We start from the raw sequence: 25,807 nt of genomic DNA, 5'->3' as shown, positions 1-25,807 counted from the left end.
ATCCAGACCCGAGTACCCAGCACCTACCTGAATCTCAACCCAAATACAAACAAATTCATGTTATTTGCCAAAAAACAACAAGCAAGAAGTAGTCGAAGCCTGGCTCATTGGCATGAACCTTGATGGCTTCAAGCCTCAACTTTCAGTGAATGCCAAGTCACTTGGATTCACCCTGGACACCAGCCTCACCATCAGGCAACACATTGCCAAAACTCAAAGTGCTTCCTCTTCTAAAAAAGCAAAACTATTTCTAGAAAGTGACTTCTGTTCACCCCTCATACTGGCATTTGTGGATGGTGGTAACACCTTGCTCAATGCCCCCCCGACTCCACACTGGCACGCTTTAAAGGCATCCTGTAAGTCACAAAATGTCTCAGCCAGAAGCTGAAGAAATATGGTCATGTCACTCCCATCCTGGTGGAACTCCATGGACCCCCATTGCCAGCCCACACCATCCTCAAAGCCAGCTGAATCCTCTACAGTGAAAAAATCTTTAATGACAATCTACATCAGAAAAAACAGTTTAATGATTAATACATGTGCACATCTCACCATGCATGCACATGCATGAATCATGATGCTATGATGATGATATGAATCACCAAGCATGCATGGGTATAGGTTGTGATGGAGCCACCATTTTGTTTTTTGTTTACATTTACTGTTCAAACATGGCTAACACCCATTTTAGAGTGGTAAATTAAAAAATATAAAAGGTTTGCCAAAAGCATATCTTTTGCATAAAGGAGTGGTCTGACATTAAATCCAGGTCAACAGAACACACCAAAAAACTGACAGTCTCTAATGTGTAGGGAAAGGACACAATGAGTGGGGGTGTTTCTTAAATAGAAAATGAAAACAAAACAAAAAGACCTGAGGGGGGTGGGGTGGGGGAAGTAGTGTACAAACTTGGGAAGATCAACATGGAATGTGTGGAGGACGGGGATGTTTGGTGGACGCAGCACACAAGCCCAAGGAATACTGGAAGGAAAAGAAAAGAAGTGTTTCCCTTATGTGAACCTGTGGAAGAATACAAGTCATCCAGTCAAAAGGATGGTATTGAATATATGCTTTAGGGAAGGGATAAACACAAAAAGAGAAAGGGGAGGCATGAAATAAGATCCAATTAAATGAGATTGACAGAGAACTCAACCAGTAGTAAGTAATGGGCTGAGCCAAAGCCCACTTTAGGTATTGGTACTGGCCAAAATAAGTCTTGGACAACAGACAGCTAAAAGCCATCTCTAGACAAGACATAGAAATCAAGAGGCAATCTACAGCCCATTCTCCTCTGAATCCAGAGGGGGCTATAGAGGAGAAGGTACTGAAAAATGATGCAGAAAGTGAAAAGAAAAAAGTTAAAGTTTTATTTGGCTTTGGCTCTACAATAAAGAGGGACCTCGAATTGAGTAACAAGCATACAACCAGAGCCAGGATCTGGAAAGGTTTCTCAGACTCTCTAACCCCTAATGTTATGTTTATAACAAACATTATTTAGCTAAAGTAAGAACTTTCTAGAACTGAATTCACTCCCACTTTCATTACTGTTGATGTTTTCACAAAATGTGCTTGTAAATGTCCCATTTGTTACTAAATGTACCTAAAAATGTGCTAACAAAGCTATCCCTTACATGCGTGCAGTTTTATTTTAAGAAAATCCGCAGCTTTGGCCAATGTTACTGTCCAAAGAAGTTTTTACATTAGCCATTCTCCAGGTGCCCATAACCCTTCCTAAAAATGCCTTTGAGCTCTACTTCCCCTTTCGACCTTGGTAAAAGTACCTTTCAAACCCGATCCAGTTTTGATTTATATACAGATGTGGCTGCAGAAATTAGTGCAGAAATAACAAAAACAACGGGTCTGGGATCATGAGCTTATAGCCCACGGTGACTCATAATGTATACATTTTTTCCAAACACCTTTGGTTGTAAATCCTTGACAAAATATTATCAGTCGGTCCTACATCTTGATATCTCTGGGTCTTCAAAACCAGCCAGCAAAAGTAACAAGTACTTGTTGTCTTTTCTCTTCCAACAGGCGAGAGGGCAGAAAAAAGGTGTTAGTGCCATTGAGCACACATATAACTTGAACCTGAACTACATCTTTCTTGTTTGCATGCATGTGGCCGTGCCTTCTGGATATATCCGTGCAATAAACAGGGCAGAGGACGTCCTCAGAGCACGAAGCCTATAGCCAACTCCCCCATTCAATCAAGACATGTATGCATTTGCTTAATCACCAAATGGAAAGGCAGCTTGGGAGACAGTCTATGGTATAATTAATGGAGTCACTTGAATTTTCATGATGACAAAGATTTAATATTTTTCAGAGTTAACGTTGTGTGTGTTATTAGCTGACTTCTGGAAAGTGTAGTTTTCATGGACACTATAAAAATATTTCCACTATGTTTAGTTTACCTTTTCCTAAAATATATACTTTGAGCACACTTGTTTTTTATCTTAAACGAAAAATTATTTTGCGGCAGGGGAAACGTCCGGAACAACGACACGGAACCATGACAATATTGTTAACGCAAGCGGAACCACGACTCCCTTTTTCTCTGCCTCAACCACGCATGTGCTGAATAACGCACATGCGGGGATAAGGCAGAGAAAAAGGGAGTCAGCATCGGGAGAGGATGGGGTCAGGTAAGTTGGGCTTGGGGGTAGTTTTTAGGGTAGTTTTGTATTTAGGGCAGGGGTGGGTGGTCGGGGTAATTTTGTTTTTAGTATTGGGGTTGGGTAATTTTGTATTTAGGGTGGGTGGGGATTTGGGTTTTTAGGGACAGGGGTTGAGGTTGGGGTAATTTTGAATTTAGGGTGGGTGTGAGGGTCGGGTTTTAAGGGGCAGGGTTGGGGGGTCAGGGTAGTTTCTATTTAGGGCGGGTGGGGGGTCGGGTTTTTAGTAGCAGAGTAATTTTGTTTTTAGTGGTGGGGATGGGGGGGTTGGGGTAGGACGCGGTCAGGTAAGTGGGGCTGGGGAGGGTTGGGTTATTTTTTTTGAAGGGGCGGGGTGGGGGTCTGGGTAGTTTTGTTTTCAGGGCGGGGTGGGTTAGGGTACTATGGTTTTTAGGGTGGCGGTGGGGGGGTGGGTAATTTTGTTTTTAGGGGCAGGGCGGGGGGGTCGGGGTCATTTTTGTATTTAGGGTGGGTGGAGGGATCGGGTATTTAGGGGCAGGCGGGGGTCGGGGTAATTATGTTTTTAGGTGCGGGGTAGTTTTTTTTTTGGGGTAGGGTCTGTTGTTTTTAGGGCAGGCGGGGTGGTTGGGGTAGATTTTAGGGCTCATGGTTTTTATTTTGGGGGCGGGTGGGAGTGTTGGGGTAGTTTTATTTTGTGAGTGGGGGTCGGGTAGTTTTATTTATAGAGCAGGTGGGGGGTCGGGGTAGTTTTATTTTTAGGGCAGGGTGGCGGGGTCGGGTAATATTGTTTTTAGGAACGGGGTAGTTTTATTTTTGGGGTGGGGTCAGTTTTTAGGGCGGATGGGGGTAGGGATCAGTTTAAGGGCTCAGGGTGGATGGGGGTTTTGGGGTAGTTTTTAGGGGCAGGTGAGGGGGTCGGGGAAATTGTATTTTTAGGGAGGGTAGGGGGTCAGGGTAGTTGTGTTTATAGGGTGGGTGAGTGGGGTGGCATGCATGCTGTTCCACGCATACCTTTAATGGGCATGCCTTTACAACGAAAAATCATTGTAAAGGCATGCATGGTGAAGGCATTCGTAGAAACAATGCGGCAGTTGTGCTGACTGCGTTGTTGAGACATGCGTGGTTGGCACATGCGTTTATTCCATCATACATCCTATTTCCACAATGTTTTGTTTACCTTTTACTAAAATATATACTTTGAGCACACTTGTTTTTATCTTAAACGAAAAATTATTTTGCGGCAGCCTATCTTATACTGTATGCAATACAATTTTAAAATAATTACTTGCATATTCATAGTACATAGTAGGACCTCGCAGCACTATAAACACTACAATACACTAGTCACTATTCCTCACTGCACCAATCAGGGTTCACTTCTTTGGCCCTCAAACCACACACATCTGCAGTGATCACATTAACCAACTGAGGTTTCATAATTTAAGATTACATTCTCTACTGATTATTTTAACTTCTATTTTTCTTGCATTTAAGTTTTGAACATTTTATATACTCTTACCTGAAGGTGAAAAAACAAGATGACACAAAGGTGGTCATTCTAACCCTGGCGGTAAAAACCGCCAGGGCGAATGACCGCGGTTGCACCGCCAACAGGCTGGCGGTGCACCGCTGGGCATTCTGACCGCGGCGGTTCAGCCGCGGCCAGAAACGGAAAGTCGGCGGTGTACCGCCGACTTCCCGCTGCCCTTGAGAATCCTCCATGGCGGCGGAGCGGGATTCTGACACCCCCTACCGCCATCCTGTTCCTGGCGGGTCTCCTGCCAGGAACAGGATGGCGGTAGGGGGTGCCGCGGGGCCCCTGGGGGCCCCTGCAGTGCCCATGCCAGTGGCATGGGCACTGCAGGGGCCCCCGTAAGAGGGCCCCAAAAAGAATTTCAGTGTCTGCCTAGCAGACACTGAAATTCGCGACGGGTGCTACTGCACCCGTCGCACTCCAGCAACTCCGCCGGCTCCATTCGGAGCCGGCTTCATCGTTGCTGGGTCTTTCCCGCTGTGCTGGCGGGTGGCCTTTTGGCGGTCGCCCGCCAGCACAGCGGGAAAGCCAGAATGGCCGCCGCGGTCATTTGCCGGTAACCGCATGGCGGGCGGCGACCGCCGCCCGCCGCGGTTAGAATCACCGCCAAAATCTTTGGTTCTTTTTAGTTAAATCTTTGACTCCAACCACAATGGCAGGGATTACAGTTCCCACTTCTTTATTTAGGCATTTTAATCCTCCATGTAAATGAAGGCAGTCTAGAAATATGGCAAATAGACTAAGGGCCTGGTTTAGATTTGGGCGGATGGGTTACTCCGTCACAATGGTGACAGATAGCACATCCGCCAAAATATAAATTGCATTGTGTCCTATGGGATTTATATTTCGGCAGACGGGCTATCTGTCAACGTTGTGACGGAGCAACTCATTGGCTCATATCTAAATCAGGCCCAAAGTTGGCTTCCAGGCCACCTTCAATTTACAAGTACTTAGAGAGCCGTTTGTGCTCCCCGAGAATGTAGCTACGGATCCCCGGGGGCACAGCTCACTGTTTAAAGACCTCTGCAGTATAGCATTTGTGTACTGTATTGTTACATGAAATTCTCAGCTAGTGCTTCCATGTACTCATTAATTTAATGTTTGAATTGGGAGCTAAGGAATGTGTTCTCAAGCAGGAAACACTTAAGAAATTGATTTACTTAGCAATTTCCTGGGAGAGAACGAAACTGCTCTTTTGGTGTGTCCCACTCTTGTAAGTTGTTTAATGCCTTTACTGCAAGAACTTACGTTGCAACATAAATGAATTGTGCTCAGAAGTTAAAGAAATACTCACCCTCTCCTGCCAGGGAAGAAAACATTCCATAGGAGTATGCTCCAGTAAGGAAAAGGTTTGCTGGGGGTGGCAGGTCATTGTCATCTTCACACAAATCTTGACTGAGCACAACATAACTAGATTTTAGGTGTAATGGATTATAAAGACTGCACACAGCTGAGTCTAGGAGAATGTGGGAGTGAGGGCGGAGCTGAGGCTTGGATTAGAGGCTGACAGTTATTATCTTTTCATTGAGAGCGAATCATGGTCAGTTCTCTGTAAATTCAGCCACAATAAACTATAAATACCGAGATGACAGTTTAAAGACATCTCATCGAGTCTATGCTTTACATGATTAGCAGGGGCGGCTCCTCCGCAGTGGTGGAGGAGTGCCGCCCACCTGGCTGAGTCAGCAGATGAAAAATTAAATGATAGCTTGCTATCGTTTTATTTTTCATAATTTTTCATCTGGTGACTCAGCCAGCAACGTGTACAGGGAGAGATGGGGCTGGGAAACAGGAGGAGGGGAGAGTGCACTAAGTGCACATGTGTGTTTGGCCGGCCATCTGAGGCCGGCCCAACACACATGCGCACTTAGGTTTCTCCAACCCGGCTGTATACACAGCCAGGATGGAGAAACAGCACAGACCCCAGGCTTGTGTCTGAGCGGCAGTCTGAGCCACTCAGACCAATCCTAACACTGCTTGAATGCTATGTTTAGCATGTAAGCAGCACTAGGATTGCTGGGGAGCCGGTGCTGGTGTCCCAGCAAGTGCTGGTTCACCACAAGAGGAGCAAGGTGGCTGGAGGCGGCGGGAGATGGCGGCGTGAGGGAAACAGTAAGTGTTTTCTTTTTTAAAATTTTAAATAATGTTGTTTCCCTCATCTTCCCCCGTCGGTAACTCCCCCCCTTGACATATGTGGCAGCCATCGCTGGTTATTAGGACAATGGAAAAGGGATGTCTATGGTGACATGGTGATTATCCGTACACCATCATGGATATTAAGTTTTGCACTGAAAGAAGAGTAATAAAATTTGATGAAACAGTCTCAGTAAAACATATGTTGGCTGATGTTAAATAATTATTCAGCTTGTCTTAATGTCTCTAATTAGGAGTAGCAATAAGAAGTGAAAGGATTGTGCTTTTATTGAATAATTTTTTATTGTCTAATGATATGCAGGCTTAGTTGAAGATTTGGCATGTGGCACGCTGTCTGCTGGGGGGTGGCAGAGGTTATTAACTCTGCCACGTGAATGGATTACCATAGATGTGTCTGCCTGGAAGAGATTTTTCTGCAGCTCCTTTGAAGGCGTTGTCAGTTTACTGAGTGGCCGCCATACTTTATGCAGGGGATCAGCAAACTTTTTTCTTAGTAAAAAAGAAACACCCAAAGTTGGACAATATATTAATAATCCTGGCACCCTTAAAGTTTTCTCCAAGGATGTGGCACTCATTTTTATTTTTTCTGTTCAGCCCATCAACTTTTTATGGTTTGTCCTGGACAGAAAAAAAAGTGCATCAGAACGTTCGCCCAAAGTACGTAGAAGGTTCTCAGATACTTATACCAACAGCCCCATGTAAATAAGGTAATCAATCTAAGGTTTCTGTTGGCAGAATCAGCGTGGATACCGTCAGAAGAAACATGCTAATCAGCCCAACTTCAAGTAGAATGGGCAGACCATCACCTTGATGGGCAGATTACTCGACCACAGCTTGAATGACCCCATAATCGTCTGTGGAGGACTTTCAGAAACTGCTAGTAAATAATGTAGGTAAGAATAGATTTACTGTTCCTAGCTCCACATCGGTTTACATTCAAGAAATATTTCTTCAAGGTATGTAGATGTGGAGTTAAGAATAGTAAATCTATATTTACCTTCACAATATTGTAGTAGTCAATTTATTAGCTGCAATATTTTGGCAGAATGAGATTAAAACTTGATAGAACACCATTACAAGATCTGTTACAACCACCTAACATTCTGGTCTTTTATTGTGGCAGGAAACTCATCCTTGCATCCGAAGCAGAATTTCACAGTTCAGGCCTCACACCTGATGAAGGACTTCAAGGTTGAATGGAACAAAACCCCACAAATTCAGTGGAGCTTCTTGGGGTCTCTTTTCTTCTGCTGTACGGTGTTCACAACTGTGGGTAAGTGATTATGGATGCAACCACATGGGGTATAAGTGCAGCTAATCTCCAGTAAAAGCAACAGATACCACCACAAAACCCTCAGGCTTGCCATTTGACCAAGAGTTTGAAATGTAAGTAATCCAGAAGCGTGGTCGTGCTTAAGATGTATTCAGGTTACCTCAATCAGAGAGGGAATGTCAATGAAGAATGACAACCGCAAATCGGAAGGTGCATTAAATGAGCTTCAGCATTATGAAAACATTGATCCTCTGGGATAAAGAATCATTGATCTCACAACGTGACTAGAAATGAGAAATACATTTGCACAAAACTGTAGCTGGAAATATTGCGTCCTCACTGCTCTTGTAAATGAAAAAGACTCACAGAAGGAGTGGCTTAATTATAAATCCGAATTGTGCCTATGGTTGCCTTGGCATCTTAATGTGACATTAATTGTATCTTAATATGGCCCACATGCTAAAACACCCCGGTATTATAATTAGATTTGAATGTGTCTTAGGTTTGATGGCCAAAAGAAAATTGTTGTGTCTTAGAATTATTGAAGGCTGTAAAATTATGAAACGCGCAAATTGTATTTTTATAGCTCTTGATACTGCTCTTCTGTCATTGATGTGTGCTGTTAAAAGCATTCAATATTACATCAGCCCAGCTAATACAGACAGCACCACTGTATACTGTAGAGAGGTTTCCAATACAAACAGCACTACTTTTAACCCCTTCGCTGCCAGGCCTTTCCCCTCAGGTGCCATGCCTTTTTTTTGGCTATTTGGGGCAGTTCGTGCTTAGGCCTTCATAACTTTTTGTCCACATAAACTACCCACGCCAAAATTGCGCCTTTTTCCCCAACATCTTAGGGATTCTAGAGGTATCCAGAGTTTGTGAGTCCCCCTGGAGGAGATCAAGAAATGAGCCAAAATACGGTGAAAATATAGTTTTGTTTTTTTTAAATGGGAGAAAAGGGCTGCAGAAGAAGGCTTGTGTTTTTTCCCCCTGAAAATAGCATTAACAAAATGTTTGTGGTGCTAAAATCACCATCTTCCCAGCTTTCAGCAACAGGTAGACCTGAATCAGAAAAACACGTTTTCAACACAATTGTGGCATTTTACTGGGACATACCCCATTTTGACTATTTTTGTGCTTTTAGCCTCCTTCCAGTTAGTGACAGAAATGAGTGTGAAACCAATGCTGGATCCTAGAAAGCTAAACATTGCTGAAAAGTAGACAAAATTCTATATTAATCAAGGGGTCATTTGTGTAGATCCTACAAGGTTTCCCTACTGAAAATAACAGGTGAAATAAAAAATATTGAAATTGAGGTAAAAAAGCAATTTTTCTCCACGTTTTAATCTGTAACTTTTTCATGCAATGTCAGAATTTCAGAAGTAATATACTGTTACGTCTAATGGACTCCTCTGGCTGCAGGGATACATTTGGCTTATAGGTTCATCAAGAACCATAGGTTCCCAGAGCCAATAAAGGAGCTGCACCTTGCAATGGGTTTTTCTTGTATACATGGTACACAGCAATTCATTTGGTGAAATACAAAGAGTTAAAAACAGGTGTCAAGGAAACCTTTGTATTTCCAAAATGGGTACAAGATAAGGTGTTGAGAAGAGTGGATAATTGCACATCTCTGATTTCTGGTGTGCCCATACTGGCATGTGAATTACAGGGCATTCTCAAATAGATGTCTTTTTTACACACTGTCTTACATTTGGAAGGAAAAAATGAAGAGAAAAACAAGGGTCAATAACACTTGTTCTGCTATTCTTTGTTCCCCCAAGTCTCCCGATAAAAATTGTACCTCACTTGCGTGGGTAGGCCTATTGCCCGCTACAGGAAATGCAACATGGACACATCACATTTCTACATGGAAAACTAACGTGTTTTTTGGAAAGTGGCTAGCTGTGGATTTTGATCTCTAGCTCAGCTGGCACCTAGCAAAACCTACCAAACCTGTGCATTTTTGACAACTAGACACCTAGCGGAATCCAAGATGGGGTCACTTGTGTGGGTAGGCCTAGTGCCCACGACACAAAATGCCCCAAGCCACAAATTTCCTCCCACCCAGCATTCCCCCAAGTCTCCTAATAAAAATGGTACCTCACTTGTGTGGGTAGCCCTAGTGCCCATGACAGGAAATGCCCCAAAACACAACATGGAAACATCACATTTTCCCAAAGAAAACAGAGCTGTTTTTTGCAAACTGCCTAGCTGTGGATTTTGGCCTTTAGCTCAGCTGGCACCTAGGGAAACCTACCAAACCTGTGCATTTTTGAAAACTAGACACCCAGGGGAATCCAAGATGGGGTGACTTGTGGGGCTCTCACAAGGTTCTGTTGCCCAGAATCCTTTGCAAACCTCAAAATGTGGCCACAAAAACACCTTTTCCTCACATTTGGATGACAGAAAGTTTTGGAATCTGAGAGGAGCCACAAATGTTCCTCCACCCAGCGCTCCCCCAAGTCTCCCGATAAAAATGTTACCTCACTTGTGTGGGTAGGCTTAGTGCCCGCAACAGGAAATGCCCCAAAACACAACGCAGACACATCACATTTTCCCAAAGAAAACAGAGCTATTTTTGAAACGTGCAAAACTGTGGACTGTGGCCGCTAGCTCAGCCGGCACCTAAGGAAACCTACCAAACCTGTGCATTTTTTAAAACTAGAGACCTAGGGGAATCCAAGATGGGGTGACTTGTGGGGCTTTCACCAGGTTCTGTTCCACAGAATCCTTTGCAAACCTGAAAATTTGGCAAAAAAACACTTTTTCCTCACATTCGGTGACACAAAGTTCTGGAATTTGAGAGGAGCCACAAATTTCCTTCCACGCAGCGTTTCCCCCAAGTCTCCTGACAAAAATGGTACCTCACTTGTCTGGGTAGGCGTAGTGCCCGTAACAGGAAATGCCCCAAAACACAACATGGACACATCACATTTTCCCAATGAAAACAGAGCTGTTTTTTGCAAAGTGCCTACCTGTGGATTCTGGCCTCTAGCCCAGGTACCTAGGGAAACCTACCAAACCTGTGCATTGTTTAAACCTAGACACCTAGGGGAATCCAAGATGGGGTGACGTGTGGGGCTCCCACCAGGTTCTGTTACCCAGAATCCTTTGCAAACCTCAAAATGTTGCCAAAAAACACTTTTTCCTCACATTTCGGTGACAGAAAGTTCTGGAATCTGAGAGGACCCACAAATTTCCTTCCACCCAATGTTCCCCTAAGTCTCACGATAATAATGGTACCTCACTTGTGTGGGTAGGCCTAGTGCCTGCGACAGGAAATGCCTCAAACCACAATGTGGACACATCACATTTTCCCAAAGAAAACAGAGCTGTTTTTTGGAAAGTGCCTACCTGTGGATTTTAGCCTCTAGCTCAGCCGGCACATAAGGAAACCTACCAAACTAGACACCTAGGGCAATCCAAGATGGGGTGACTTGTGGGGCTCTTTCCAGGTTCTGTTACCCCAAATCCTTTGCAAACCTCAAAATGTGGCAAAAAAACACACTTTTTTTCTGCACATTTTGGTGATGGAAAGATCTGGAATCAAAGAGGAGCCACATATTTCCTGCCACCCAGCATTCCCCCCTGTCTCTCGATAAAAATGATACTTCACTTGTGTGGGTGGCCCAGGTGCCTGCAAAAGAAAAAGGTCAAAAACCTGTAGAGACTGTGGAGATAGCACAGGGAGTTGATAAGCACATATATTTCTTTTATACATCTTGAAGGCTGACTCTGCTTTGGGGACCCCCACAAGTGAGAATATAATTTTACTTGGGAGGCGGAGGGGAATGCTGGGTAGTAGGAAATTTGTGTCAGAGCAGTGATCCTACAAACAAAAGTGAGACAAATATGCTTTTTTATGCAAATTTTGAGGTTTGCAGAGGTGTCTGGGTAAGGAAATGTTGAGAGTTCCACGCAAGCCACATCTCCCTTGACTCCTCTGGGTGTCTAGTTTTACAAAATATCTGGGTTTGGTAGGTTTCCATAGATGAAGGCCGCACCCGGGACCAAAAATGTAGGTGCCCCCCCCCCCAAACACAGATAGTTTTGAAATAGATCATTTTGATGTACTTCTGTGATGTTCCAAACACTAAAATTGTGAAAAGACACGCACTTAGGTTTTGTTAAAAAGACCCCTCACCCACCAACCAAGTTGGTGGCATGCTTCATCATTGGGGTCCCACCGAGACACTTAGGGGGTCATTCCGACACCAGCGAGCGGCGGGCACCAAAACACCGCACCACGGTCAAATGACCGCGGGGGTCATTACAACTTTCCCGCTGGGCCGGCGGGCGATCTCCAAAAGATCGCCCGCCGGCCCAGCGGGAAAGCCCCTGCAAAGAGGAAGCCGGCTCCGAATGGAGCCGGCGGATTTGCAGGGGTGCGACGGGTGCAGTGGCACCTGTCGCGATTTTCAGTGTCTGCAAAGCAGGCACTGAAAATCTTCATGGGGCCCTTTTAGGGGGCCCCTGCACTGCCCATGCCAGTGGCATGGGCAGTGCTGGGGCCCCCAGGGGCCCCACAACACCCGTTCCCGCCAGCCTCTTCCTGGCGGTGTAAACTGCCAGGAACAGGCTGGCGGGAAGGGGGTCGGAACTGGGCCAGGGGTAAACCGGCAGGAAACCGCCGGTTCCCCTTTTCTGACCGCGGCTTTACCACCGCGGTCAGAATAGCCCAGGAAGCACCGCCAGCCTGTTGGCGGTGCTTCCGTGGTCGTTGGCCCTGGCGGTCGATGACCGCCAGGGTCAGAATGACCCCCTTAGTGTGTCACGGGTGTGCTGCGACGCCTGATTACAGCAGAGCAGGTTTTGCCATTTTTACCACACATACTGGTTGGATTTGGCATCAGGGTGAGTGATGGTTCAGTAGATCAAATTTTATAAACAAGAGATTTCACAAAAATGAAATGCACTGTTAATAACTAAAAGGCCAAAAAAACTGAATCAGTGACTCACCGCTTTACAGTCCATTCACACACCTTTCATTCATGATGGGCAGAAGACCATTCATACCGCCAGCCACGGGCCCAGCTCATTACAACACTTGCATCGACACACAGCGGCACTCTAGGGCCCATCACTTTCATATGCCCACATGCCTGATACAGCAATCACACCAGCTGATGGGATTGTGTGGACTGCTGTTTGGCTGGCACGGCCAGCCAAGTGCCACTCCACACACAACGCCAGCCAAGCGCCACCCCTCGCACACCGCTAGCCAAGCGCCACCCCACGCACACTGCCAGCCAAGCGCCACTCCACACACTGCTAGCCAAGCGCCACTCCATACACACCGCCAGCCAAGCACCACCCCACGCACACCACCAGCCAATTGCCACTCCATGCACACCGCCAGCCAAGCGCCACTCCATCACACCACCAGCCAAGCGCCACTCCGTGCATACCACCATCACTTTTGTTTTGTTTTTAAACAACAAAGAAACCACGAACTAATTATAAATGAGTACAAAACTACAAACACAAAAGCTCTAACTGAATACATGACAGTAATGACAACCGTGATACTGAACTCATGAAAATATAAAACAGCAGTTAACGCTCACAGTAGTTCCCAGTAATTTTTCTGTGTGTGGAAACTCCTGAAGCAGCCAGCCACACACTGATCAGACTTTGAAGGACAGTCCGGGCAGTATATCTGGCTCTCCCTCTGAATACCTGTTTGGGCACAGACTCTACATTTCTTAGTGGGCAAGTCTTTTTTGGGAGTGGGAGGAATGTGATCAGGAAAGTGCTGATCTTTCAATCTAGCCACATCCTCCACCACTACTACTCTAGGAACTCTTGCCTGTTCCACCACAGTAAGGCTATCTCTGACTCCTGAAATGTAACAAATTTCATCCTTGACTGAGGGGAACAATCCTTGAACACAAAAAGCATTAAAAGTTGCCAAATTAAACAAATGGATGGCCAACTTTTTATACCACACGTTAGACTTACAAAGAGCTGTGTAAAGTTCCAACCTCTGATCTACTCTATCAACACCACCCATGTGCTTATTGTAGTCCAAAATGCATGCAGGTTTGTGCACTTCCGCAACCTGACCCCAAAGAGTCACAGGGGAAATACTCTCATCGTGGATGGTAGTTAGCATGTACATATCCCTCCTGTCTGCAAATTTCAGAGCTAGCAACACATTATTATTCAAGCACTGCACTGTCCCCTCTCAAATTCTTTACAGACAAGCTCCCTTGGATAGCCTTTCTGGTTAGAACAGATTGTGCCACAAGCAACAGTGTCCACGTTGAACAATTCCTTGAACAACTGCACTCCATTGTAGAAGTTATCCACCTACAACTGGTGACCTTTGTTAAACAGTTGTATACCAAGGTCACACACAATTCTCTCACTAACTCCAAAAGTGGGCGGACAACCATGGGTGTCAATACTGGATTTCCTACCATTGTAGACCTGTAAATTATACACATATCCTGTACTATTTTCTGACAGCATATACAATTTAATTCCATACCGTGCCCTCTTGCTAGGAATGTACTGCTTAAAAACCAAATGCCCCTTCAACAGGACCAAAGACTAGTCCACACTTTTATTTTTGTGTGGAACATTCACCTCTGAAAACCGATCTACAAAATGATCAAGGACAGGTCTAATCTTAAATAGGGGATCACAATCAAGGTGATCCTGTGGCAACGATAAAGCAGTGTCAACAAAATGCCGCATCCAAAGAAGAAGCAAATACTGATTACGAGTCATGGTTGCAGGAAATATAGCCATTGCCATCAAGGGACTAGTAGACCAATAAGAAGCCAGTGACGGCTTTGTTATCAACCCCATCAAAAAAGTCAAACCCAAGAACTTTTTCATCTCTTCCAAATTTGTGGGAATCCACTGGGTAGCTCTAGACTGAGGCCTAAGTCTGGCAGTGTTGTCCCTTAAATACTGCTCCGCATACAAATTAGTCTGCTTAACAATGTCTTCCAAAAATTCATAGTTCATAAACAACTCAAAGAAATTGACAGGCAAAAGTTTTCTGCATTTACTCTACACCCTGGGAGACCAGTAAAGGCAGGCAACTGTGGCTGCTTCATGTTTGGGGCAACCTATGTGTCAGGTCTTCCAATGGGAAACCTTTCAGCCCCAGGCTGCTGCACTATTGGCACATCAGTGTCCTCCTCTAAAACAAGAACTTTATCTGCACTCAGAGTGGCTTCCTCATCAGAAGACTCCTCTCAGGGAGGAAACTCACTGCCAGAATCTCTCACTTCCTCCTCTGCCTCAGATGCAGAGTCAGTCTCATAATCATGGTCAGAAGACGACTCAAAAAACATGCCAACAACCTGCTGAGCGGTCACTCTGCGGCTAGCCATGATTCTTTCGAAGAAGTGTAACTTGACAAATGTGACAGACCAACACTGTCTAAAATAAGTAATAAATAAAGTGTGGCTTTATCAAAATAGTTATGTACTCAAAAACTATACCACTCACTTGCATGAAAAAGCTAGACTTACCAGCAACTACTTGCACAGACACAGCAATCACCAATAATATCCCACTAAAATGAAAAAAGAAAATCAAATTAGACATAAGACAACATAAATATCACTGTGCACAAATCTAAGGACAATTTCACACACAATCCTGCATTTAGTACACCACCTAAAAACATGTCATTCATGAATAGCAACATTACTCCTTTGGAGTAAATTGATTTTACTTACCGAAAACATGCAACTACGCAAACCGCAGGTCAACCACTGCCAAAACTACAAGGAGCCACAGCAAAGGAAGCAAAAGCTTTGAAGTAGAACAAAAAGAAGAAATAAACTGTTATAATCACAAATGCAAACCCTTCACCAGTTGACAAACCCCCCTCCACCAAGCATTTAGAAATTTTCCATGGTGCCTAAGTGGATTCTTCCCCCCTTGGGGCAGATGGGCCTACAAATGGGCCCTCTTGGGGCGGGGAGGGGGGGGCAACCCTTGCTAAAGGGCCACCCCCCACCAAAAAAAAAACACAAAGGGGGAAAAAAAATCCCTGGCATCTTAGTGGCTTCTGTCCCCCTTGGGGGCAGATGGGCCTAAAAAAAAATAGGCTGATCTGCCCCCAAAGGGGGCAGAAATGGCCAACACTAATGTATGCCTTTTGGGGAGTGACACTTGCCCAAGGGGTGCCCCACCAGACACAAAAATCTCACAAACAACAGAATCCCTGTGGCCTATTGGGTTTTACCCCCCCCCTCTGGCGGTGAGACTGGTCGAAAACATGGCGGATCTAGCCCCAGGGGGGCCAAAACATATAAAAATGTATTGCCCCCAGGGCGGAGACCCTTGCCTAAGGGGTCTCTGCCCTAAAACATCATCATAAATATAGTCCTGGGTGTCTAGTGGGTTTCTACCCCGGGGGGGGCTGAAACATGGATATATCTATGCCCCCAGGGGAGTGACCCTTGCCTAAGGGGTCGCTTCCCAAAATACACTAAAAAAATCATCCCTTGTGTTTAGTGGTGGATTCCTGCCCGCGATCGTGGAGCAGGAATCCATTGAAAACATGCACAAGGGTAAAGGAAAAACTTTTTCCTTTCCCCTGTGTCTGTTTCCCCCAAAGAGAAGGACTCACCTTTTACAAGTCCTCTCTCTCAAGGAGATGGAAGCAAATGGCTTCCAGGGCGTCCCCGGCAGCATTTGATGACTTCGGTGCGCTGTGAGCGCGCTGACATCAGTTTGCCAGGGGTGTCGGGGTGGAATGGGAAGTGATTCCCCTGCCATCCCTGACGGGTGGTTTGGGTGGGAGGCCCGGGGGGGGAGCGCTAGCGCTCCACCCGTGGGCTGGGTGCAGGACAAGCTGGTCTCGTCCTTGGCACATGGTGACCGTGGCCGAGGGCGAGACCAGCTTGTCCAGGGCACCCGAGGGGTTAATAAAGTTAAATATAAACAACTCAATTTCGGCATGGGAGCTGGAAGGGCTTCTCTAGAATGAGTTGTTTGTGTTAGGAGACTTGCCATGTTCACCATACCAATAAAACAACCCTCTGCAGAACAAGCATTGGCAAAACTATTGGCGTTGTCAATATTTTTCTTAGACATGTTGCCCAACAGCATAAGCTGCTGTGCAACATGAGATGGCCGGCATTGTCCTGTGACATTCATTTTTTTTCTTTACACGGGCTGCTGTACAACATGGCTTAAAGTAAAAAAAGGTGCTATGACTTGGCTAGCATTGATCAAGTCAAATCACTTTTTTTTCCTTTAAGCCTTGTTGCACAGTAGAATGCACTGCTATGCAATATGTTAAAAAAAAATGCTGGGGTGGGGGCCAAGCAACATGAGAGAGGTGCAGGAAAGGAGGGAACAGGAGTGGACAGCAGGAGGAGGGTGGTGAGGAAGAAACAGTCAACAGAAGGCGGATGATGTGGGGGAAGAAATACCAGACAGCAGGAGTAGGGCAGGTGGAAGAAACAACAGACCGCTGGAGGAGGATGGGGGAAGAAACAACAGAAAAGTGAGAGGAGGGTGTGGTAAAGAAATAACAGAGAGCAGTAGGGAGCGGAGGGGAAAGCAACATCGAACAATGGGAGGAGTGTGGGGTAAGCAGGGGAAACCAACTTGAGTGAGATATGGTAGAGGTAGGAGGGAAGAGCAACAGCAGGGAGAGAAAGAGGGACTGCAGAACCATGCTATCTATAAGAGTGCATGCAAAACATTAAAAAAAAAAACCTGAAGAAGCACACGGCCTGTGGAAGTACACTGGATATGCACAGGAAGCTCTATTTGGTACATGCTCCAAGGCAGGAACAAACATGAAGCTCCAGGAGGAAGACAGAGGCAAGAAGGGGGTGCTGACCAATAAGAAGCAAAGAAACGAGAGTGACATTGAAGCCAACCAATGATAAGTAAAAGTAAGTATTAGGCGGGCTTTAGGCCCGTATTAAGCTTTGTTTTGTTAACAATAGATTTTGCTGACAGCACATGTGTGCTGTTCAGACAAAATCTCAAAAATAACCCAGCCTAGACGAGCAGCCCAGTCTCCTGTCCTCTTTCCAATGTCTTTAAAAACAGCCCGACTTCACATCGTAATCATTCACACATATATATTCTGGGGCTCACAGAGGATGACATAAGACGTTGGTGGCAGGTTCAAGAGAATGCTCAGACATCAAACACCTGCAAGGGGATGCAAGGATTTGGTGTGTGTTTGTGTGCCTGTATGTAAAGAAAGATGTGTGCGTGTTTCCAAGGAGATGCTGTGTGTGAGTGTATGGGTGCACATGTCATGAGGAAACATTCTTCGACATGTACTATTTACTATGGACCTCCCACTAGATTTGAGCATTTTCTGCTGAAGTGCAGATGGAGAGGTTGTTGCAGTACGGCTATGGTAATAAGAAGCAATGAGAAGAGGAAGGCCTGTGAAATGCTGCTGGTGACCACTGCTCAAATTGTGCTAGTGGCTGCAGGTGGTGGGCATGGGCACTGATTTTATGAAGCCAGAACCTATTGGTAAACATCAACAGAAAGAAAGAGGTAGTGAAGGCAAAAGGAAAGCTGGTAGGAATATGTGAAAACAGTGACAAAATGAGAAATAGTATGAAAAAAGACCTGCAATTGTGAGATAAAGACACGGAAAGTGTATATAGTGGGCGGAAGAAGGCAACCATGGTATTCGACAGCCCTGGTATTTGGTAGCACAAGGGGTTGACTCCTAAGAATATTTTTGGGTCCCTGTAATATTTTCTTTTAAAAAAAAGAACCAAGAATGCTGCATGTCATGATTCTGATTTGGACACTTTCAAACCCCGCAGCCCAATATAAATGCTGCTTCCATCATCAACATAAATGTCAACAAGTACATTGCTGCTATATAGAGGTCATGGGAACACAGATTGTGAACAGTGGTTCCAGAGAGTCCCACAAGATTAGCTTAGTGATGGATCTTGAATCTCAGAGGGGAAGATAATGTGCTATGCATCCTGATAGTTGTATGAAATTGGCGTATGTTTCTCTTATGGAATTCTGCAAAGTTTCAGCAAAATTATGTGACATGTAAATCTGGTATTTGGTACTGTATCATAGGGCAAAATGCATCCTTGCATCCACTTTTGGACATGAGGATGCATTTTGTGCTAAAAAAGCTACTTTCGTTTGCGTTGTTCACATGTGTATGGTGCATTTGCAGTACTTTTTGCCACAAACAGCACATAATTACGTGATGTTATTTTATAGAATGTCACTCAACAAGTGTAACATGAAATTACCAAAACTACGTTAATTACACCGGCATAACGCAAATTCCGTCTGGGCCTAACCCTAAGAATATTAATGGAGTGCTGGATCCTGCCCCTCAATGGGTGAAGTACACAATAGCCCAAGGAAGAGAAGTTTTGAAGTACATTAATATGGCAATATATTCTGCCCCACAGCAGGGATTTAACCATATTAATCCCGGGGACCTTCATGGGGCATCACTGTATCTCCCAAGTACTGTGACGATTCCTTAACCTACACAGAAGTTTGGACACAAGCATCAACCAGTCCCAATACAGTTTTACAGCAATACCTCCTGTATTTCAGTATGGCAAGGACTGGATGCTATGAAGTGCTGTTAAGTTGTCTTCTTGATTGCCCAAAGAAAGGTCGCCTCCTCCCAGTAGTCGCCATGCTGTCTTGAACCTCATAATGCATGCAAAGTTGCCTGGGGTCTCCTTAGAGAGGGTACCATTAGGAGGACATGGTCTCAAAAGGCAAAAAAACCTTCTTGGGAATCTTGTAGCTTTTGATTGAAGATGAAGATTTATGCAGAAGGAGATAACCAAACTCTCCCTGAAATTAGGGAAGGGAAACGATCCTGGCAAAATCTTTTTGGAAGAATATCTAAAGGATAATCTTTGCTGACTGCAAGGAGCAAAAATCAGAGACAAAAAGAAGGGAAGCAGGTGATAAATGTGATGAAAAATAGGGAATTAATGATTTGTGATACATCCGTCGCTCCTTAATGTCGCATTTTATAGGATGAAGACAGTAAGTGTTAGCATAGGAACATATTCACCTTCATCATGAAAATAAAACCTCAGGTAACAATCCCTGGAGAGACCACCATATTGGAACGGAACACTTCATAATTTACTACACCCCTTTTTTCCAACATAGGACATTCAAGGCATATGAAGTCCAAGTTCAACCTCTTTCCTGTGATTTAGGTCCCTTCAGCCCAATCTCTCTGCTTCCATGCCAGTTCTCTGTGCAAGTTCGAGACCACCCCATAGGATGCTCACAAACACTAAAATGCTAGTGCGGTAAAGGCTTTGAGGATGCCCAGCCATGCTCCAATCACAGTCTTGAGATAGGCTGACCTACTGTGTGATAATCACTCTCTTCTTCTTTACTCCCACCACTGCAGGGCAGGTCCAGGCACAGATGTAATGCAGTAGTTCATTACATATAGTTAAGGGATTCTGCAGCAGTAGTTGGGCACTGGTTCCTGTGTTTCAGAGATTGGTGAAAAGGATCCATGCGAGATCTAAAAGTGATTATAATGCAACTAGAAAGTTTCAAAGGAAATTTCAAAATGTTTTCCTTTGTTTTGTACACAGCAGCTTCATGCCCGAGGGATGAATCATGTCTCCCAAAGAGAAGATTAGTCTGGCCCTGGGTTTGCCATCACACAGAGCCTTAATTGGATTTAACACCCACACGACTGTTAGTGTTGGCTACCAGCTGCAATTTAACATCAACTGGTCCAATTTCTCAAGTGATGCCATAGTTATCCATTAATGGAAATTGTTTTGCAGAGGAATTTAGATAAGTTTTCAACTTATTGTAAAATGAAAAAAGAAAATCTGGACAAAACAAGAATGCTGTCATTTTGGGAAAAGAACATTAAGTTCAAATGGTTTCTTGATGATACAGCATAGAGGCAGTTAATATGTACAAACATTTGGGAATGTGATTTGTTAATAAATGAACAGGGAAAGATCACCTTGCGGTACCACAAGCAAGAGCGCTTTCCACCTTAAGCAGCCTCAAGAAATTTGGTAAACATACGGAGAACCCCTTTTAAGACCTGTATTACCAGCTCATCAAGCAATTTTCCCGCCCCAGTTTCAATACAGAGCTGAAGCTCTATGTCTGAGTGGGAAAACCAGTTGGGCTCTAGAGGAAGGTAAGTGTTTGAAAAAATGTTTGTCTTTGCTATCTTCCTTGATGATCCAGGCTGTCCCAATGGAGAATGGCCTTACTGCTTGGAACCACTTAGCTTATGCAAGTCTGATTCGATTCCGGAATAGAACTGATCAGGGTAACTCTATGAAATTGTCAATGGTATGCCTACCGGAGATTAAAAAGAGTGAATTAAGATGGACAATGACTGTTAGATATAGGTTCGAAAGTATATGTAAAAGATTTGCAACTAACTGCAGAAATTAGTTAACGCAAGCTGAAAATGTTGATAAAATGCTTGGCAAGGAAAGATGACTTGAAATACCTAGAAGTAAAAAGGATCTGTATGCCATGTGAGAAGATCCTGGTGGAAAGAAGCAGCAATTCCATATCTAGAATACTTACCTAACGAATACCTAAGGATGGCGTTGCTAAAATTTAGATGTGGTGTGAATCCAGTTTTAATCTCACCCACTAAAAGATATTTTTTAGAGGGTATAGATATGTTAGCGTGGTCTAAAAATGAAGTGTGATATTCCTCATATTATTGTTTAAGATTGCTTATGGTTTTTGCCCCAGAGGAAGTCTTTGCTGAAGCCTAGTTTAAGGAAATATGCTGTTAGGGAAAGGAGCCAAGCATTAACCCTCCTATTGGACATGAGGTTTTTATATATAGCACGTGCACTGGGAAGGTATATAACAAATATATACGAAGTGTTACCAAGGAATTAATTTATGTAAAGAAGTTTACCATGATTTTTGCTCGGAACTGTTTTATGTGGTATTTTGCTATTTTAATATTTATTGCATATTTATTGTGAACTGTTTTTATGGGATAATTATTTGAAGACCAAGGCCTCAATAATCAAATTTTACTGATAGCCATTTGCAATTTTGAGCTTTCTGCCAAGAGGGTCTTGTATAGTCTGTGTTTAGCTGCATTATTGGCGTTTTCTGATTGTATCACTTTTTGCCACATCTCTCTATCCTTATCAACTCCCCTATCACTTAACTCTGGGAGATACTCCTAAGCTAATGGCAGGAAGCACGAGACACCCATTAGCACCTATCAGCCCTTGAGACTTTGGGTTAATTGTGAGCAACTACTGTAGAATGCTCGATGGACATCTTTACTAATGACTTCCCTATATACCCATACACACATACTCTAAGCACTAGAGGCTAAGGACCATATTTATACTTTTTTAGCGTCGCATTTGCGTCATTTTTTTACCCAAAAGCGGCACAAACTTGCAATATACAATTGTATTTTGTAAGTTTGCGCCGTTTTTGCGTCAAAACGCGACGCAAATGCGGCGCTAAAAAAGTATAAATATGGGCCTAAATGTTTCAAGTATCATCGAATCTGACTAACACTACTCTTGTTGTCCTATTTTGCATTTATGTAGTCGATTCCAGTGGCATGAAGTTGATGTCATCATACGACATCCCAATAGAAATGCCTCAGATTTCAAATTCTAGAATAAAAGGTGTAGCTATGGTTCCCTTATTTAACACGATGTTGGCTGGATGTTTCAGTTAAAATAAAACTGATAGCTCTCACGTTGAACCACACTCCTTCACCTTTCTGCCATTTAAAGAGGCCATCTAGTGAACAGTGTCACAATAGGGTTTACAACCCAACCGGACGTCATCAAACTAATGACCAGTTTGGAACCCCTGTTGTTGGTGATTCTCCCTGATGCACGATAGAGTAGGAAGGCCAGCCTTTTACTTGTCACTGTGTTCCCCCTTTGAATGTGTTTTGTGTTCCCATTTCCGCTTATCCAAAAACGTTTCAATGAGCACTATTTCCAGAGCGTTTTTTATTGTTTTAATTGACGCGATTATAGGAAACACATCATTGAATTATCTCTCTTAATTTCCCTGCCCCACGAAAAGCATCACATTTAGAAAATCACATGCATTTATTTCAATGGGAATCAAGAATATAAAACAACAGGATGATTATACAGTGAAAAGTAACTGCATGTATTTCTTGATCTAATAATTCGACAGTTGTTAAATGGACTAAAATTCATGGTTTATAAACAATGTAGTCATGTTTTCAACACAATGCAGTGCTGTTCGAAATCCACAGGCAGGCAGACGTACACCAATGCAAATTGTTGACATGTAGTATATTTCCGAAATGCTGCGTTTAGAAGCAATTCGGGACATACATACGTGACACTCTTTGTTGGTGTAAAAGGTCATTTATTTTAGGACAGGGTTTAAACACAAACATTACTTAAACATTTAACTGTATATCTTCTTTTTAAAAAAGACCTTAACTTTTACAATTCCTTTGCCTTCATTCTCTCCTCAAATATCTCCCTTCAATTTTCCTACCGTATACGCTCCCCTATTCCTCCCATGCCTTCCTTGCTTGTAGCCTACCCCTCCCCGCTCTGATCCTTCACCTCCTTGTTTTTCCCCCTGGAAGGGTGGACAAGCCCGCATCTGTCTCTCCACCCTCCCCCATCTCCTGCTACCTCTCTCAACTCACCTGCCCTAAATGACTGTTAACCGAACCTACCTACCTACCTTCCTGCCTAAATATCCTCTACCCCACCTGCCTTCCTACGCTGGGTGGGTGGTCACGATAAAACTCCCTCAACTACCTAAGTCGGCGCGGAGAAAGAGGCCGACCCCACCCTCCACCCCCCTTATAAACCCTTAACTAAACCCTCCCCAACTTACCTGTCCACCAATAGAGCGCCTCCGCGTTACTTCCTCCGTCCCGAACGCACCCGCGGAGAGACTAGGCCGAGTCTCTCTCTCCGCGGGCCCCTCCATATTAGAGGTGGTCGAAAAATTCCGTTCCGTCAACAGAGTTTGCAAAATTTTACCCACTACGGGTTCTGCTTCGAACGTGGAGTTTGGGCAAACCGCACATACCGCCACGTGGCAGAGCTTTTTCTTGTGCGCAGCTCACCAATGTTAAATTGGCAAGTGCAAGCGAGAATTTGCTTCACCTCGTGCGATTTTCGAGCGCTAGAGTGCCTTCAAGATTTCTCAACCCTGGCGATTGCGGCTGGAGTAAAAAATCTACTTGAGTAGCAGAAATATTTGGCGCCCTCTGGCGTGCTTCGTAGTGCTGTGCACGCTGATTAAACAGTGCTGAACACACTCCCGGTGCTAAAAATTAGCTCAAGCAGAAAATCATGCCCAACTACTGCCCGCTCCTGGAATGCCGCGGAATCCCACTGAGTTTTTATGTAACTCTGTGTAATTCTGCAGCATTAAACTATGCGAGCTCTGCCCACCCCTAGCAATTATACAACATGTGGAAGCAGGTGGGATTATTTATACAGGCATGCAATTTTCGCATTTATAGACAGTCTGAAGGAAACAATAACATCACTGACCATTTATGTAGTACACAGCACAAACTGAATTTTTAGTTGGGACAGGAGTAATAGGTCGTTTTATTATTGAGCTTTTCCTTTTTCATGTTATCAACCCAAGAAGGATGAAAGTGTGATTTGCACAAAGGAATTCAGGTACATGATATGTAGAATACAAAGAAACAAGTGTGGCTTTCAAAAAAAATTATTTGGAGGCTATGCCCACTTCCAGCCCTGGGGTGGCCCACTGCCACTAGTAGTACAGCCTACTACCACTATTTCGCTGGCTTCTGTCTGCATGGATTCCCACCAAAGCCTTTGGTGCACTCACTACCATCTGGCAAGCTGTTCAGATGGGGTGGATAGGGAGAATCCAGGGTTTGTGGTTGAGGCATTCTTTGGTAGATGTTAGCCTGCTGATGATCCATGAAAGTAGTGACATTTATTACCTAAATTCAGTTTCAGTTAGATTGTGAAGCAAACCCTCCTTCCTGAAAAGTATTGGCAAAAGGATGGGTGGGGCTGGAAGTTCTCCCCTAAGAAATCTTTGACAAAAAGGGTTGATTAAGTGCATTTAAAAGCACAATTCTCACTGCATTTGGTAAAAACCCATAAGCTCCGAAAGAAAACTCATGAAATATTCCAGTACTTTCTAGCCAGGTTTGGGGATAAGACATGGGCTTAGGAATGAGAAGAGGTGTCCTGGGCTTTAATTTGTGGTCTAGAATCTTTAGTCATTTATAAATATTTCAACTAAAAAAACAAAACTTTACATAAAATGTTTGAAAGGTCCAACCTGAGAAAATTCAGATAATACATTTGGTGGCTTTCCTTGTCAATTATGTCTTCAGCTCATCAAGCAATACATTCTATAGAAACAGTAATTAATTAAGATCTGAGGTTGTTACCAAGTGGGCCGTGTTCTTACTAATGCTGCCTTTTCCAAATGTATTTCTGAAGTTATTAGTAGAGATGCACAACCCAGATATTAAACACAGACAATTGTGCAAACTGTTACACTTTAATTAAACACATTTATTTTGGTAAACAAGCATAGAATATTGTCCTCACCCATATTTATTTTTTACAGCTTAGGCCAAAAATGAGTGAGTGTCTGGACAGTCTGAATTGATCTCAAGTCATACTGGTCAGTACAAACTGGTGCAGTCCGATACAAATAAATAAAAGATAAACTTAATAAAATCATCAAATACAAGCAAAAGCACATACAGGAAAAACATAAACGTAAATTATAAAATATAAAACACACTGAAAAAAGTATTTTAGATTCAAAATAAACTGACAAATTTAGAAGCCTATGGATTTTCTCTCTGAACTTATTCAAAATACTGCAAAGCCACATGTCTTGTAACCTAGAAGGAGCTTTTGTTGTCCATTAAACCTCACATACTCCTATATTGCATGTGGTTTCCAAGTCATACTCTTTCCTTGCCTTACTCCTACTGTCATTATCAACATGACTAAACATAGGAGATGTAGCTGAAACTCTTCAGTAGTAGGGTAAAAAAGATTTAAGAATGCCAAAGAAGATATTGTGCCAGTGCGCAAAGATGCCCTTCTAGAAGTGCATGCAAGGTTCATCTCAGAAAAGCCTTGCTCATGTTATGCATTGGAGATGGTAGTACTGTTTATGGTTATCAAAAGGTCAAAGGCTTTCAATTGCATTCCTTCCAGATTAAACTCTCTGTAAGCCCCT

The 25,807-nt window shown here is 43.8% G+C and overlaps 1 protein-coding gene across 1 annotated transcript in view; it reads left to right on the top strand.

The window, feature by feature from the left end:
- KCNK18 (potassium two pore domain channel subfamily K member 18) overlaps positions 1-25,807 on the top strand; it is a 94,297-nt gene that overhangs the window by 14,075 nt on the left and 54,415 nt on the right. The window contains exon 2 of the mRNA XM_069242447.1: positions 7,451-7,600. Within this exon, the coding sequence (XP_069098548.1) occupies positions 7,451-7,600 (150 nt within the window). The remainder of the gene's footprint in view (positions 1-7,450; positions 7,601-25,807) is intronic.

Source organism: Pleurodeles waltl, chromosome 6 (assembly GCF_031143425.1).
Source record: "Pleurodeles waltl isolate 20211129_DDA chromosome 6, aPleWal1.hap1.20221129, whole genome shotgun sequence".
Taxonomy (NCBI): Eukaryota; Metazoa; Chordata; class Amphibia; order Caudata; family Salamandridae; genus Pleurodeles; species Pleurodeles waltl.
The sequence above is the reverse complement of the archived record's forward strand: the minus strand, read 5'-3'. Positions and strand labels throughout refer to the sequence as shown.